The following is a 17,034-nucleotide window of genomic DNA, read 5'->3' as shown; positions in this document are numbered from 1 at the left end:
AAATGACTTTGATATTTGGTTGATTTAAGGTTGTTAGAAAGTGGCCAAAATCCAATGTTGAGTCAACATCTTAAACCAACATCCTATTAACGTCAAATACTGTCATTTATTTATCAGGTATGGCAAGCAAAATTCAATGTCTGATGGACGTCATAGTGGTAACGTCGACACAACATCAAGCTGTAACATCACTAGACGTTGATGTTTGGTTGGTTTTAGGTTGGACGTTGGACATTGACATCGGGCTGAGGTTCTGATGTAAACCCGATTTTCATTGCCAAACAAAATGCAGCGTCTTCACAACGTTAGGGTACAATTTTAATCTGACGGCATGTTGACATCTTGTGCCTGCTGGGTGTTTATGGCCATTTCGGTCATCATACAGTAAATATCCATCATCTTCTCATCAGTGACATGCATCTAAACCAAGTGTACCCATACTCTGTCCTGGAGGGCCGGTGTCCTGCAAAGTTTAGTTCCAATCCCAATTAGACACACCTGGGCTAGCTATCTCATACTAGGCTTTCTAGAATCATCCGTGCAGGTGTGTTAAGGCAAGTTGGTGCTAAAATCTGCAGGACATCGGCCCTCCAGGACTGCGTTTGGGCATCCCTGATCTAAACAGTCTCTGGGTCAATGTGTGTAAAGGTTTTGAGCATCTTCTTGGACACTTTTAATACTTCCAAACAGTTTGCTGCAATGTAAAGTGCACATGTCTTGAAGTATTTCATTATGATGCCTTCTATATGTATTTGATTAGACTGGAATCACAGGACTGATTTTTCTAATCCACATAGACAAGAAAAAATAAAGTAGTGATTACAGGTTAAAGGAAAGTAATGGAGTAAAACAACCGATACAGCACTAAAAATGTACTCAAGGTTTCTCAGTTTCTGAGAAAAACTACTCAATTTGAGTATTTGAGTATTTGTAATTAGTTACTTTACACCACTGGAAATGATGCCATGCATTCAGCTCTGAAACACAGGGTTGAATAGTTAAGCACATTTTTAAAAGACTTTTTAAAAGACTGCAGTAGCATTCATCCATTTGTAAATCATAAAAGTAGAAAAATACATAATTTAAGTTCCAAACAGGCCTCACTGCATGTTTAAACACTGTAATTCTCCATGACGAAATTGGCCTTTGAAAGGCTCAGCACAGAAAGTCTATTTTTGAATTCATCCATTCCTTTTCCTGCACCGAGTTCCTGTGGGAGGGCCACTGTAAGGCATGGGAAAGTTTCCTTTCTCTCACTTGTTTCATTTTTTTTTCTGTTAAAGCGGCTGTGCTTCGACCACAAGTGCTTGTAAAAACTCTCAGCGGCAGAAGCTCCTCACACGGATAATAAAAGAAGATAAACATAAAACAGGGTTGACAGGTAAGACCACTCGTATTTCATATACTGTGTTATTGAGTTCAGTTTACCATACCACAAAATAATAAGAGAACTTACTTAATTTTGACCTCTAATGCAATATCCTAATACATTATTACATTATTTAATAGTTGATGTAGTTGTATCAATGACAAAAATGGGCTTTAAAGCATCAAAGCAATACTTCTGTTCTCTTGGCTTTAACTTTTTTTTCTTTGTTTTCTTCATGCATTAGAATCTGAATACTGTTTGATTGTTGTTGATATTATTTTGAAGAGCAATTTTACCATGATCTTTAAAATCACTCATTAATAAGTTAGTTTAGTTTAATTAAAGTTCACCAAAAACCTTGCCACTGATGATTTGTCATCTCTAGAACATTGACTCATTTTATTTTTTAAATCAACACTATCTTCAAACTAGGTTTCACCCTTTTGTCATCTAGTTTTTTTTTTAATTGTATAAAATCTAAAATAATCACTTATTCCTTATATTTTAGTATCAGTCAGAATAAGCATTTTGCTTCATTTTTACATGTTTGTTTTCACAGATTGATAATGGAACATTATTACACCTATTTTTTTCATATTTTATTTTCACATACGTTATTTGAAACATTAAATAAGACAGACTTGTGTTTAAAATGTTTTTATAATCATTTACATATCAGTTTAATTTCAAGTAAACACTAAAATAGGACGATTCATCCTTGACCCACATACAGTTGAAGTCAGAATTATTAGCCCCCTTTGAATTTTTTCCCAAATGATGTTTAACAGAGCAAGGACATTTTCACAGTATGTCTGATAATATTTTTTCTTCTGGAAAAAGTCTTATTTGTTTTATTTCGGCTAAAATAAAAGCAGTTTTAAATTTTTTAAACACAATTTCAAGGTCCATATTATTAGCCCCTTTGAGCTATGTATTTTTTTCAGTAGTTCAGAACAAACCATCGTTGTACAATAACTTGCCTAATTAATTACCCTTTAATTGTCACATTAAGCTGAATACTACTGTCTTGAAAAATATCTAGTCAAATATTATTTACTGTCATCATGGCAAATATTAAATAAATCAGTTATTAGAAATGAGTTTTTAAAACTATGATGTTTAGAAATCTGTTGAAAAAAAATCTTCTCTACGTTAACCACAAATTTGGGGGGGGGGAGTAAAAAGGGGGGCTAATAATTCTGGCTTAAACTGTATGCATTCATCAAAATCATATTTCTTTTCACTTTTTATTGAACATGAATAAAAATTATTGGTTTTGGAAATTGATTTTAACTAAAATTAAAAAATATATATTTTGTAAAGATCTCATATTGATACATGAAGAAAGAAAGAAAGAAAGAAAGAAAGAAAGAAAGAAAGAAAGTATTTTAAAAGGCATTTATAAAACTGTTTTAGTGCTGTTTGATAAAGATACATTCTGATAACCACATTTCTGGCAGCATTAAATATACATATGCACTAAACTTTCAGAGACTTCATATTTCTTTATTACAGAACTGACTTAACAGCTTCAGACATTTCCTTGGGCCTAACATTAAAAGAGTCAAATCTATTTAAAAATCGCCCTTTAGCCAAGACACAAAAGTACTTTTTGAGAGCAATTTCAGAAGTTTAGAAGAGATCTGCCAGCTGTGCATTTAAGTGAATGCAAACAAACCTGGCCTACAGCCAAAATTAATAAATAAGCAAACAGATAAGAGAAGTTTGCTATCAAACAGCACTGCTGGGATGTTTACACAAATGCGGATCATTTCAAGAGGGAATTCAGTGGCCAGAGTCCCAATGGGCTTTCTGTGAAAAGAGACAGGCTTTCTCGTTAGAAGTACACGCTTGATTACGCACTATCAAACTCTCTGTCCATGATAACTAACTCTCACTGCAGAGGCCAAGGTCATTCATCCATGCTTTATACTCATTGTTTTGAGGGTCATTTGGACTGGAGGGTCTATTACTGGTGAAGCTACAGTGTAAAACAAACACTACACTATAAGAAAAGCCAGTTAAGATATGCCCCAATGTGCTGTGTTGACATAAAGGACTTTTCCATTATGATTTTATATTGGGGGTTTACCTATATTTTGAATTGTGAATTGCATTGCACTCTCAGAAATGAAGGTACAGGAGCTGTGACTGGGGCAGTACCTTTTCAAAAGATACATAATAGTACCTATAGAGTCCACAGTAGTACCTCAAGCAGGGGCGGATGTAGTGATTTGGGGCCCTAAGCAACTCCAGCCATGGGGCCCAAGTCCTGAAATGTACTCTTTCTACTTTAATTAGATTTTTATTAATTTTGCAGTTTTTTTATGTCACTTAATCTTATTTTCTATTTTATCTTTATGAAAGCTCTAGATTTTAAATGATTAGTTTTCTTAAAACTAATTTACAACTAAATTTTAAAAACTAATTAAGCTATAAATATAAATATATTGTTTATAAATTTGACTGCTGGACTGCTCCATGATTGGGGGTGGTGGGTTTTTTATTCTATAATTTTATAATTACATAACATTACATTATTATAATAATATTAAATAATACTTAATGATGTAAAAATTGTATTTGTTTGACTCTCACTATACAAAATATCATGGAAAACGATGTTACAGTTGATACAGTTGAAGTCAGAAATATTAGCTCCCGTTTATTTTTTCCCCAATTTCTGTTTAACAGAGAGCTGATTTTATTTTCAACACATTTCTAAACATAATAGTTTTAATAACTCATTTCTGATAACTGATTTTTTTTTAATCTTTGCTATGATGACAGTAAAAAATATTTTACTAGATCTATATTTTCCAAGACACTTTTATACAGCTTAAAGTGACATTTAAAGGCAAGGTGAAATAGGTTAAACAGGCAGGTTAGGGTAATTAGTTATGGTATAATGATAGTTTGTTCTGTAGACTATCAAAACAAATTCAGCTGAAAGGGGCTAATAATTATAATAATTTTGTTAATAATAACAAAAATGAAAACTGCTTTTATTCTAGCCAAAATAAAACAAATAAGAATATAAATATATATATATATATATATATATATATATATATATATATATATATATATATATATATATATATATATAAATATATAAATATATATCAGACATACTGTGAAAATGTCCTTGCTGTTAAACATCATTTGGGAAATAAAATAAATAAATAAATAAATTAGGGATGCTTAAAAACTTCAACTGTATATAGTTTATAGGTATGATTTACACTTCTAGAAATTTATTTGGGGCCCTCAGGTGTCCTGGGGCCGTAAGTGGCCACTTACCTTGCTTATTGGTTAAATCAGCCCCTGACCTCAAGGTACATATTAGTACCCAAATGCACCTAAAATATAAAGTCAAAATTATTCGAATTATCAGAATTATTATTATTATTTTTCCAATTTCTGTTTAACGGAGACAAAAAAAAAAAAAATTCAACACCTTTCTAAACATAACAGTTTCAATAACCCATTTCTAATAACTGATTTTTCTTATCTTTGATGACATTTTTGATCCATGATGACAGAAGATAATATTTTAATAGATATTTAAAGACATAACTGGGTTAATTAGGCAAGTAAGGGTAATTAGGCAAGTCATTGTATAATGATGGTTTGTTCTGAAAAAAAGACAATTGCTTAAAGAGGCTGATAATATTGACCTTAATATGGCTTTTAAAAATTTAAAAACTTTCAACCAAAATAAATCAAATAAGATTTTCTACAGAAAAAAAAAAAAAAAAAGTATAGGAGTTACTTTGAAAATTTCCTTGCTCTGTTAATCATCATTTAGGAAATAATTGAATCAGGAAAAAGAAAAAAAAACTATCAGATACAATAATTTTGAGTTTAACTGTATATAATCAGGGCGAGGCAGTGGCGCAGTAGGTAGTGCTGTTGCCTCACAGCAAGAAGGACACTAGTTCGAACCTCGGCTCAGCTGGCGTTTCTGTGTGGAGTTTGCATGTTCTCCCTGCCTTTGCGAGGGTTTCCTCCGGGTGCTCCGGTTTCCCCCACAGTCCAAAGACATGCAGTACAGGTGAATTGGGTAGGCTAAATTGTCTGTAGTGTATGAGTGTGTGTGTGGATGTTTCCCAAAGTTGGGTTACGGCTGGATAAGTTGGCGGTTCATTCCGCTGTGGCGACCCCGGATTAATAAAGGGACTAAGCCGACAAGAAAATGAATGAATGTATATAATCACAAACAGTTTTGGGGTTAACGCATTACAAGTTATATAATAATATGACTTTTAACACATCACTTTAAAAAAATAAGTAATAATATTTAAATTACTTTTTTTTAAATGTAATGCGAGTTACTTTTTAGTTTAGATAATTAACTTTTAAATTATTTAAAATTAACCTTGAATCCCACACACAATGAGAGAATGCAGAAATAGACTGAAGTGAAGACGGCAGAAACCTTACAATTTTGCAATATAAATATTCTCATTATTTTGAAAACATGGAAGAAAAGGTAAAGAGGATTATCTGAATGGTCAACGATTTTACTTTTTAATAAGACAAAATTACAAAAGTACAAAAGCCCCCTGCAGGTTTTTGAAAGAGATGAATGCAAAAGTAACGTAATGCATTACTTACCATAAAAAAGTAACTAAGTAACACAACAAGTTTGTGAGGAATTTGTTTTATAAGCCACACTTTTCTTGTGTGTTTGATGGTCTCACCTCATCTAATGTACAAATTGCCCATGCAAAATTAGAAAGGACAAAACAGCACAAGTATGTTACCAGATGCACTCTGTTACTGCAGGCGGAAGAAAAAGAGTCTAAAACAGAATCAGTCTGTTCTCCATTATTCTGTTCATGCTTAATGATTCTTGGAGGTAGTCTTAAATGAATAGTTCAAATCAGATTGTGCATTAGCTATTCATTTTCTCACCCTCTGGTCATCCAAGGTGACTTTTTTTCTTGTAATGTAATGTGTATTTATATAGTCCATGTATTGTGTATGGTCATACACCCAAAGCGCTTCACAATCACGAGAGGGGTCTCTCCACACCACCACCAGTGTGTACCATCCACTAAAGATGCGATTCTTCATTGTATTGTACAACACTATGAAAAATTTTTAGCTGAAACTTGGATTCTTGGAGACAATGAATACCAGCATTTTAATAGAAAAAAAGTCACATAGGTGAAGTAAAATATTTGGTGGGCTGTGCATGACAACTTTTAATATATTGCATATGCATGTCATTCTGCTTCATTACACCTTAGTTTATCATCCGGTTAGGGTTATTTTGTATTTTATTATTTAATTTTTTTACTTTGGTAATACTATGGAAGAATTTTAGGTTAAATTGGTTTTTGTAGATTTTTTTTAAATGTAAGACAATGGCTACCAGCACTTTAAGAGATAAAAAGAGACCTTTTGAAGCTAAACATGTGGTCTATGTCATTTTGCTTAGACCTCAGTATATCATATATCATTTTTTATACTCAAACTGGTAGCTGTTGACTTGCATTTTATGAATCAGCAAGAATCCTCAAAGTTTAACTGAAAATGTACTTTGATGTTCTACTGAAGAAATAATTCACCAACATCATGGAATCAGAAATGGAAACCTGAATCAGTAAATTAACAGCATTTTTTTTTCATTATTTCGGGTGAACTATCTCATTAAGAGTGTCACACTTTTACTGACCTCTATTAGCATAATTAAATAATTATTCACACCCCCCACTCATCCAAATAAATAAATAAATAAATATACAACTTTTACTCGCCCTCAAGTGATTAGGAGTTTCCTTTTTTTCTATTGACCAGAAAAGAAGATATTTTGAAAAATATTGGAAACCTGAAACCATTTACTTCCATTCATTTATTTTATTTCGGCTTAGTACCTTTATTAATCTGAGGTCTCCACAGCAGAATGAACCGCCAACTTATCCAGCATATGTTTTATGCAGCAGATGTCCTTTCAGGTGCAACCCATCACTGGGAAACATCCATACACACTCTTTCACACACACACTACGGACTATTTAGCTTACCCAATTGTTTTTTGGACTTGTGGGAGAAACTGGAGCACCAGGAGGAAACCCATGCCAACATGGAGAGAACATACAAACTCCACACAGAAATGCCAACTGTCCGAGCTGGGGCTCGAAACAGCTACCCGCTGCGCCACCGAGCTCCATTTACTTCCATAATATGAAAAACAAATGCTACTGTATGGAAGTCAGTGGTTATAGGTTTCCAACATTTTTCAAAATAACTTACTCTGCCTTCAATATTAATAGAAACTCAATCAGGTTTGTGACAAGTGAAAGAGTTCAGTGTTGGGTGAACGATACCTTTAAGAAAAAATAATAATAATGTGTGTTTCTCTATACCAGTGTTTCCCAACCCTGTTTCTGAAGGCACACAGACAGTATAGATTTTCAACCTCTCCCTTATCTAACACATCTGAAGCAACTCATCAGAACATACCCAGCAAACAATTTTGTGTTCATTAGAAGTCAAATAGACATCTAAACGTAGTGATCTTGGCTAAAACAAGGTTAAACTTGGGCTGTCAGTGAAAATCTAACAGACGTCTAAGAATAGGCCAAAACTAAACTAGTCATCAAATACAGAAATAAGACAGACTTTATGTGGGTAGTCATTCATGTCTGTTTATTTAATGACTAGGCTAGTTTTGGCCTATTCTTAGATGTCTATTAGATGTTCACTGACAGTCCAAATTTAGCCTTGTTTTAGCCAAAACGACTATGTTCAGACGTCTATTTGACATCTTTTAAAAACAACAAATGCTTGCTGGGTAAGAAGAGGCTCCAAAACCTGAAATGAATGCGTCAGATATGACTCATTGATTTATGATAAAGACATTTAGCAGGTTGATTCATATAAATATTTAGGAGTAAATATTGATTGTAAACTCAATTGGCACTTTCAGGTGTCAAGTCTGTGCAAGAATTCATCAGCGATTACTCTTTTTACGTAGACTAAGATTATTCAGAGTGAGTAGCAGCATAATGCTGACTTTTTATAAAGCAACACTAGAGTTTATTTTAAGATATGGGATTATTGTTTGGTTTGGGAATCTGACAGTAAAAATGAAAACCCAAGTATATAACCTGATGAGATTGGCAGGCAAAATCATGAAAATTAAGACACTTGGTTTGCTAAAAGATATGTTTGAGTTGTGCACAATCCAACAAGATTTTATGAGATTCTTCACATGTGCTGTCTCTGGAGTATAAGCTGATGAATTCTGGCAGAAGATACAGGATCCCGTTGTGCAAGTACAATAGATATAAACATTCTTTTGTTCCTTTTTCAATTAAATTGATCAATGAGCAAGTAAGGAAGGACACTCAAAGATTAAGATGACGGGATTGGTTGGCACAACAGAGGTCAGTGGGGGCACATTGTATTTTAGTTTTATTTATTTTGGACTAATTTTATGGAATCATATTTATATTAGGAGGTATCTTAGGATTTGATTTTAATGTGTCTGCATGTTACATGTTGTCTTGTTGGTGTCAATGTACAACAAAACCTTTTTTCTAAACCAAATTTCTCCTACGGGAAACAATACATTTTACCTTGACCTTGATATAATGGAGATATCTCAAATATGTGCCATTAGTGTGCCTCTAGGAACATGATTGGGAAAAACAGCTCTACATAACACACGTATTCAAGCTTGTATTCTTGTGCAGAGGATGTCCAGAGCTGACTGGGGGTTTCTGGAGCACCTGCTAGAGGAAGGCCAGGAGTACTCGACGGGCGTAGGACGCGTGTGGCTGACCGTCCTCTTCCTCTTCCGCATGCTTGTGCTTGGCACGGCTGTGGAATCTGCATGGGACGACGAGCAGTCTGACTTCGTCTGCAACACCAAACAGCCCGGCTGTGAGTCCGTCTGCTATGACAAGGCCTTCCCCATATCCCACTTCCGTTACTTTGTCCTTCAGGTCATCTTCGTCTCAACTCCGACCATTTTCTACTTCGGCTACGTGGCCTTGAGGGCTAGAAATGAGAAGAGGCCAGAGGAAAAGCTGGAGGAAGATGGCAGAAGGCATAGACATCGAAAGACCAACGCCTGTATATTAGAAGTAATAAAAGAGGAAGACGAAGATGGGAGTGAAACTGAAAAGAACCGCAAAGCGCTGGAACCTCCAAAGCTTAAAGGGAAACTGCTGTGCGCTTACGCGGCGAGCATAATAGTGAAAGTTCTCATCGAAGTTGGCTTCATCCTGGGTTTATGGATACTTTATGGGTTTGTGATCGAGGCCAAGTACGTGTGTGAGAGGCTTCCCTGTCCTCACACGGTTGACTGTTTCGTCTCACGACCAACAGAAAAAAACATCTTCACCATATACACACAAGTCATCGCCGTAGTGTCGATTCTCCTCAACGTTGTGGAGCTTTTCCATCTGCTTCAGTTGGTGATAACACGTCGACTAGAGAAGAAATATCAGGCAGAGGTGCAGATTCATAATAGAGTTAGAACAGCACCATCTAAAGCTCAACAACCATCATTTGAGGAAAGGAACCATCTCTTTCTTCCTGTAGCACATGGTGGATACCCTACCGAAGGGTTGGATTGGGAAAAAAGAGACCCTTCCTTGGCAGAAGACATGCTTCCAAGCTACTCAAACTGCATTAGGAATATGAAGCCTGCAATAAACAAAAACAATCTTCCTAAAAAGCACCTCAAGGCTGATGACAAACCGAGACATTATGTTTGAGAAGCAGAGCATCAATGTGTAAATGACCTTTAGTGGTTTACTGTGCATTCGAGAGCCATTTCCTTTGTTTAGATAGGCAGGGAAATGGGATGAACTGTCTTTTGCGATCTGTTGCCAGATTTGGGAGCCTCTCAAGTAGTGATTAGTTCGGAGAGGCTCAGGGTCAGGAAATACTCAAAGCACTGAGCCTGACTGTGTCTACAAACAAGCACAATGTCTAAAAATGGCAAAGGAGAAGGGTGGGTTTAAGTCAACTGAATGACTGATATGGTACAGATAAGGTAGTACGTAATGTACTGTATTCGAAACCAAAACCTTACTATACTAACTGTATGTACAGTATTTAAAAGGTATTTAAGAATTATTTTTATATTATATTTCATTTCATATTTATTTTCATTGCTTTCATTAAAACATTTTATCTAACGTTTGTTGGAGAGGTTGATTTTTACACATGCAATGCCAAAATTAGCATTACCAGCTGTTTTCTGTGACAAAACTACAATATTAAATTGTATCTGTGGGTAGTTTTTTACAAGGATACACTAAAAAGCTTTATTTCCCAATGAGCGAAGTATATATAAAACTGCATCATAGAATGGCACTGTTTCATCTTGATATTAACATGTTTTCAGTGATCAATTCACAATCCAAATTTTCAAATGATATTGTGTCTCTTGGGGCCACTTGTTTTTTGATTTCATCAAGACCATTACCTAATTTTGTATTGCACTACTTTGTTTTAGTGTTATTTCTTACAACACCTTCCAGAACAATCTTTTTTCAGTACCACGGTCTCAAAGCATTCGAAAATGCAACATTTTAGACCCCATTACTCGTGCTTTTACCGTTTGTTTTATCTTGATACATAATGCATTGCATAGACTACCAAATACAATTACAAACAGCACAACTACTTCTGCAATACATTAAAAATATTTTAAAATTGGTGATAATAATATGAAGAAATGTGGAATCTGCTTCATTACCTCACCCTGTTGTTATGTGTTGGTCGTTTCAAACTATTTCAAAACTTTTTAGACGAGACAGCCTTCCGGTATCATCAAGGCCTTCAATTTCCTGTTATGCCGTGAGTCCAGCACATTCGACAGCAGTAATTTTAGCAATTCTGAGCCGTCTCAACAATGATAAGCACTTATCTGTAGCAGGAAAAAGGCAACGATGGGTAATTTACAAGGTGGGACAGTTTGTTATGGAAGGGGTCAAATCTAAACAATGCATTGAGAAGAACGAGAAAAGAAAAATCTCTGCTTTTTCCACTCAAAAGGTATGTTTTGCTGGCTAATGGAAATGGTGTTTTATTAGAGGGTGTTATCTGCGCTGTTGGACTCCAGTCTATGAAAGATTAATGAGTCTTGTGCTTGTGGGGTTGCCAACCATAACCTGTAGTCTTTGCCCAGTGCATAGTTTTCTCTATCACAGCTGGCCCTCGTGAACGATTCGACTGTCATCTCTCGCCAATACAAGGTTTCAGAGGTGCTTCACAAGATGTGTAGGTCAACAAACAGCTGGTGAGGACTGACCTCTTTAGTTCCCCTCAGTTGCCAAACAAAGAGAAAGACAGCGAGCGAGAGAGACTGCCTGGTACAATATCAAACTCCAATCTGGGTGGGAAAAAAGAAAGGAAAATAATGAAAGCTCTTGTTCTGGAGTGTTTCCTTTTGTTTTTGTTCAACGTACCACCTACAAATGCTGACTCGTGGCATTGCCAGCTGTGCTTTATTATGGCCACACATGCATCAGATTTACAGAGGGTAAAATAAGCATTGTAAACGTCACAATTTTTCTCAGAAAACATATTTCTAAAGGGGCTGTTGACTCAAAATTTCCATTGGATGTCAGTAACAACCAAAGTATTCCATATATACAAAGAAAACTAAACAAATTAGATTAGAAATTGATTTTTTTGTATTTAAATTAAATGACACAGAAAAAGGTATTGAACACATGAAGAAAGGGAGGTTTCAAAATACATGGAAAGCCCAGACAGCAGCTGGAATGTCGCTGTTTTTAGAAAACAACCCTGCTGCTCAACGCTGTAAATGAGTATTAGTTGCTTCATTCCCAATACCTACATTACCAGATGAAACCAGGGTGGACATTTAAGCAAGATAAAAATCCCAAACACAGGCAAGGAAACTTTCACCTGCTTTCAGAAAAGAAAATAAAGCTGCTAGAATGGCCTAGCCAATGACCTGATCTGAATCCAATAGAGAATAAAAACTAGAGATCAGAGTTGACAGAGGAGAACAACAAAACTATCAAGATTTGTAAACTTTGTTGAAGTTTTTTGGTGAAAAAATTTCACCTAAACAATGCATATGACTGTATAATCTATACAAGAGGGGTCTTGAAGCAATAAAAACCTCCCAAAAAAGACATTGATACAACATATTAAATACATTTCAGTAGTTTAGTACCTTCTTACTGTGTCCTTTAATTGTTATTACACATACATTTTTAGACGTATATAGGAATTATTTGGGTTTAATCAAAATCTGGGTCTATTTCTTATTTAACAGCTCCTCTAGAAAAATAAATAGCATGAAAATCATGCCACGTTCAACACTTCTTTAACCCTCAGTGCCAGGACACCTGAACAGATGTCTGTCATTTTAGATAAAACCTAAAAAGTCATCGATGCCAACTATATGCTCATGCTGTTTGGAGGTTACTTTCGCTGAATACAGACACAAAGGTCATTCTATTTGTGAAACCCAGCAGGGACAGCGCCTGCCCATTTGCCCTTAGGTGATTTGCTCAGAGTATAGCACCAATGAAAATGAGCTGCCACTTTTTGCAGGTCGCTTCCCGCATCCTGATCTTGTCGCTCAAACAGCTGATGCATTTCCCTTTCCACACTTATCCACAACACACTCTTACAAAGAGGGTTTAAAGCCCTCGTATGAACTGTACTGAACGTACCTTAGAAGAAGCTGCCGTCTGTGCTGGGACTGGGCTGTGTGTGGGTGTTTTCTGGATGAGAGGTGGCTTCGAGTGGCCAGTCAACCTGCTTCCCATTGGGACTTAAGACTGAGTGCCAAACTTCTTTCGGCAGGGGGTCTGAAGGCCGCAGTGTCAGGCAGATTTGCCAGGGCATGTGGTGCAAAATAGTCACATGCACTTCCTGCCAGCTGAAATGATTAAAAAGCATGTCTTCGCAGGAATAGCCATAACAAGAAGTCAAGAAAAACCCACAGAAGGATTACAAAGGCTTAAAAATAACAAGAATGGTCAGCCAGTGCATTGTTGTTGAACATTTGTGAGCTTGCTTTTTTGTAGGATGTTTAGTAGTTATATTATGCTCTTAATATACAGTTGAAGTCAGAATTATTAGCCCCCTTTGAATATTTTTTCTATTTTTAATATTTCCCAAATGATGTTTAACAGAGCAAAGAAATTTTCACAGTATGTCTGATAATATATATTTTTTTGTCGTATTGTCTTATTTATATGTCTTATTTATTTTATTTTGGCTAGAATAAAAGCTAGTTAAAAAAAATTTTAATACCATTTTAAGGACAAAATTATTAGTCCCTTTGAGCTATATTTGTTTTTGATAGTCTACAGAACAAACTATCATTATACAATAACTTGCCTAAATATCCTAACATGTCTAGTTAACCTGATTAACATAGTTAAGCCTTAAAATGTTACTTTAAGCTGTATAGAAGTGTCTTGGTTGAATAAGATCTAGTAAAATATTATTTACTGTCATCATGACAAAGATAAAGTTAGTGCTGTTGCCTCACAGAAAGAAGCTCGCTGGTTCGAACCTCGGCTCAGTTGGCGTTTCTGTGTGGAGTTTGCATGTTCTCCCTGCGTTCGCGTGGGTTTCCTCCGGGTGCTCCGGTTTCCCCCACAGTCCAAAGACATGCGGTACAGGTGAATTGGGTAGGCTAAATTGTCCGTAGTGTATGAGTGTGTGTGTGTGGATGTTTCCCAGAGATGGGTTGCGGCTGGAAGGGCATCAGCTGCGAAAAAACTTGCTGGATGAGTTGGCGGTTCATTCCGCTGTGGTGACCCCGGATTTATAAAGGGACTAAGCCGACAAGAAAATGAATGAATGAATGCCTACTTTCATGTTCTTCCAAAGCTGTATTTAATTTTTATCATAATTAGTATTACTATTATTAAGTGGATTATTTTAACAGTATTAGGATATGACAATAATGTGATCATAATCATGAAAAATTAAAGATATACTTTAACCCAAAAATGAAAATTGTCATCCCATTTGGCTTGCTCTAAACTAGTTTGAGTATAAAATATAACAGAAGAACAGATATTGTTAAAGATAATGGAAGTCAATGTTTTTAGCATTTTTAAAAATATACATTACATTGATAACAATTTTATTTTTGGGGGAAACTATCACTTTCAGCCTTTGGTTTACAGAACAAGTTTACAGAGCTGTCAGCTGGCCAAACAAACTCATAGTTAACTAGATCCTTAACTTAGACAACCTGAAGGAAACAGGCTTATCTGCTTCCTGATTTTCCATTGGTCACTCCAGGCATTGAATACAACAAGGCTTGTTCCACTTTTACAATGGAGCAGCGGTGGGCATTGTTACATTGTTTGGGTGAAATCCCACCTGCAGTGGTTTCAGGACATCAGGAGCAGCTGTGAATTACACACAAACCCAATACTACGTTCTGTTAGCCCGTTTTTCTGTACAGGGAACAGAGTTTTACCCCAGAAAAACGGCAAAGTGTTTATGAGCAGTTTTTAAGTCTAAAATTTAAATTTCTTTGGCCCAGCACTGGCCCACACAGTCAGCTTTTGCTTGGCCCACATGCTGCAGTGAATTACGGTACGTGAGTGGACCAAGTCTGGCTTCCAGACAAGGGCCAAACATGGACTACATCTGGGCCAAGTCAATAACCCATAACTAGGCCCACACGAAATCTGCGCGCGCAGAATTCCACAGATTTTCAGGCCATCATTGATTCTGTTTATTTACTTTGTTTAAATTTATATTTATTCATTTTTTTAATAAATAAATAAATAAATAAATAAATATATATATATATATATATATATATATATATATATATTAAGGGTGGAGCCGAACCCGAATACGGTATTCGGAAAGGCACGAATAGCGTGTTTTTACGAATACTTGATTCGAACAAATACTTGAAAAATTATTTGTATTCGGGAGCAAGAAAAACACTATCAAAAAGCAGCGTTTCCTCATGAGACCACAGTGCATGCCCGCGTGAGTGAGTGAGTGAGTGAGAGAGAGAGAGAGAGAGAGAGAGAGAGAGAGAGAGAGAGAGAGAGAGAAAGACACACGCTCAGTTGCAAAACGCGCCAAAGCCCGAAACTGAAAGCGAGACGTGACTTTTAAGGGGCTGTTTCATATGGATTTATTAATCATTCTTACTGTTCAGTGATCGCAAACTGCCGTAGTTTATTAAAGACGCAAACCCCTCACTGCACGTCAGCTGCGCGCCTTCAGGAGACCTCCTCATTCCTGCAGCACGAGAGCTTTATGATTGTTTATGCGCGCCAAAAGTAGCAGATCTGTCCGGTAAAATATCTGACAGCGTGTCCCCGTATCCCTAAGGACTGTTTGGCGAAATATTTGACTGCATGTCACTGCATAACAAACGACTGAAACGATATTACTCTCCACTGTGCCACTGTGCGTATGGCAAGCCGTTTTAGCATTTAAACCTTGCTCAGACTATCCATAAATATATTTAGAGATATCTCTAATTATATTTTGACTTGTCATAATTATAATTCAGATTGGAAATATCTGCAAATATATTATGACTGACTAGTCATATTCCTCCATTGACTTCCATTGAAAAATATTTGCAGATATCTCTAAATAAACAAACAAACAAACTTTGTGTCTTTTTTGTGGCTGGCAGATGATAATATCAGGCCTGTATCTTTTAGTATTATATAGAATACTTTTGTTCTGCCAGATTTCCCAGGCAGGGTTTTATTTAGATTTATTTAGTTAATTTTAGTTTTAGGAATTCTGTCCATTGGAAAAGAGTTCTTTCAGAAGAACAGTTTTTTGAAGTATTATTTGTTTTTATTCTGTCTATTCAGTGTCCTTCAACAAGAACGGTGGTGGTGGGGTTCATAATATTCACAATGGTATTTTATTAGTTGTTGGTTTAACCATGGATGAGATAATGGCTTCTATGTTATTTTCTTTTCAATGACATTTCTTATCACATGTTCAAAAACAACAGCCAATATTGCATATCTATAATTTATATAATGCGTATAATTAAACAATACTTTCACTATAACGTAAATTAGAAGTGTAATAGAAAAAATATATATTTCTGCGCCATTTTGAATTTTACTCAAATACAAATACAAATACAAATACAAATACTTTTCCCCCTCAACAAATACAAATACAAATACCAGCTGCTCCACACATCCCTAATATATATATATATATATATTGACTAATATGAAAATGTTCATTTAATTTATTTACAATATAGTTTGTAAAGTAATATTTTCTGTCTTTTAGTGGAGATATTATATGAGATTTGCTTTGTTTACCAAATAAAGTGGATCTAATTGGATTTGCATTGTAAACCTTAAATACAAATTTAAAAGGTATTACTTTTTATTTAATATATTAAGGATTTCATTATGATACTCCCAAACTCATTCCGCATGAATCCGCAGATTTTTAACAAAATAGCAAAAAATGTCAGCCGAATCCGTCTGGGCCTACCCATAACTAAGCCTGAACTATAGGCCTGATATGTTGGTGTGTCACGACTGCAATGAAATTGATAAGCCCATGAATCATTGCGCTTTAGGTGTGCTATGGGTGTACTTTTTCTCAAAGCGACCTGATTGGTAAATTTTTTTTTATCTTTATTTGAAAATAATAAAATGTATTTTAAAAGTGGG

At 35.5% G+C, this 17,034-nt stretch overlaps 2 protein-coding genes and 1 long non-coding RNA gene across 3 annotated transcripts in view; 2 read left to right on the top strand and 1 right to left on the bottom strand.

Annotated features, from left to right (window-relative positions):
• Positions 1 to 17,034, top strand: part of LOC137488539 (uncharacterized) — a 366,016-nt gene that overhangs the window by 77,940 nt on the left and 271,042 nt on the right. The window lies entirely within an intron of this gene.
• Positions 9,080 to 10,107, top strand: gja4 (gap junction protein alpha 4). Its single transcript, NM_001044823.1, has one exon. The coding sequence runs from the start codon at positions 9,082 to 9,084 to the stop codon at positions 10,105 to 10,107; it is 1,026 nt and encodes a 341-aa protein (NP_001038288.1). The 5' UTR covers positions 9,080 to 9,081.
• LOC141379159 (uncharacterized) lies at positions 10,478 to 15,775 on the bottom strand. Its single transcript, XR_012395188.1, has 3 exons — positions 15,521 to 15,775; positions 13,054 to 13,262; positions 10,478 to 11,732 (listed from the first exon to the last, which is right to left on the bottom strand). It is a non-coding gene; the product is annotated as an uncharacterized lncRNA (long non-coding RNA).

Source organism: Danio rerio, chromosome 19 (genome assembly GCF_049306965.1).
Source record: "Danio rerio strain Tuebingen ecotype United States chromosome 19, GRCz12tu, whole genome shotgun sequence".
In the NCBI taxonomy this organism is placed as follows: Eukaryota; Metazoa; Chordata; class Actinopteri; order Cypriniformes; family Danionidae; genus Danio; species Danio rerio.
Note: the sequence above shows the minus strand (reverse complement) of the source record. Positions and strands in the feature narration are given on the sequence as shown.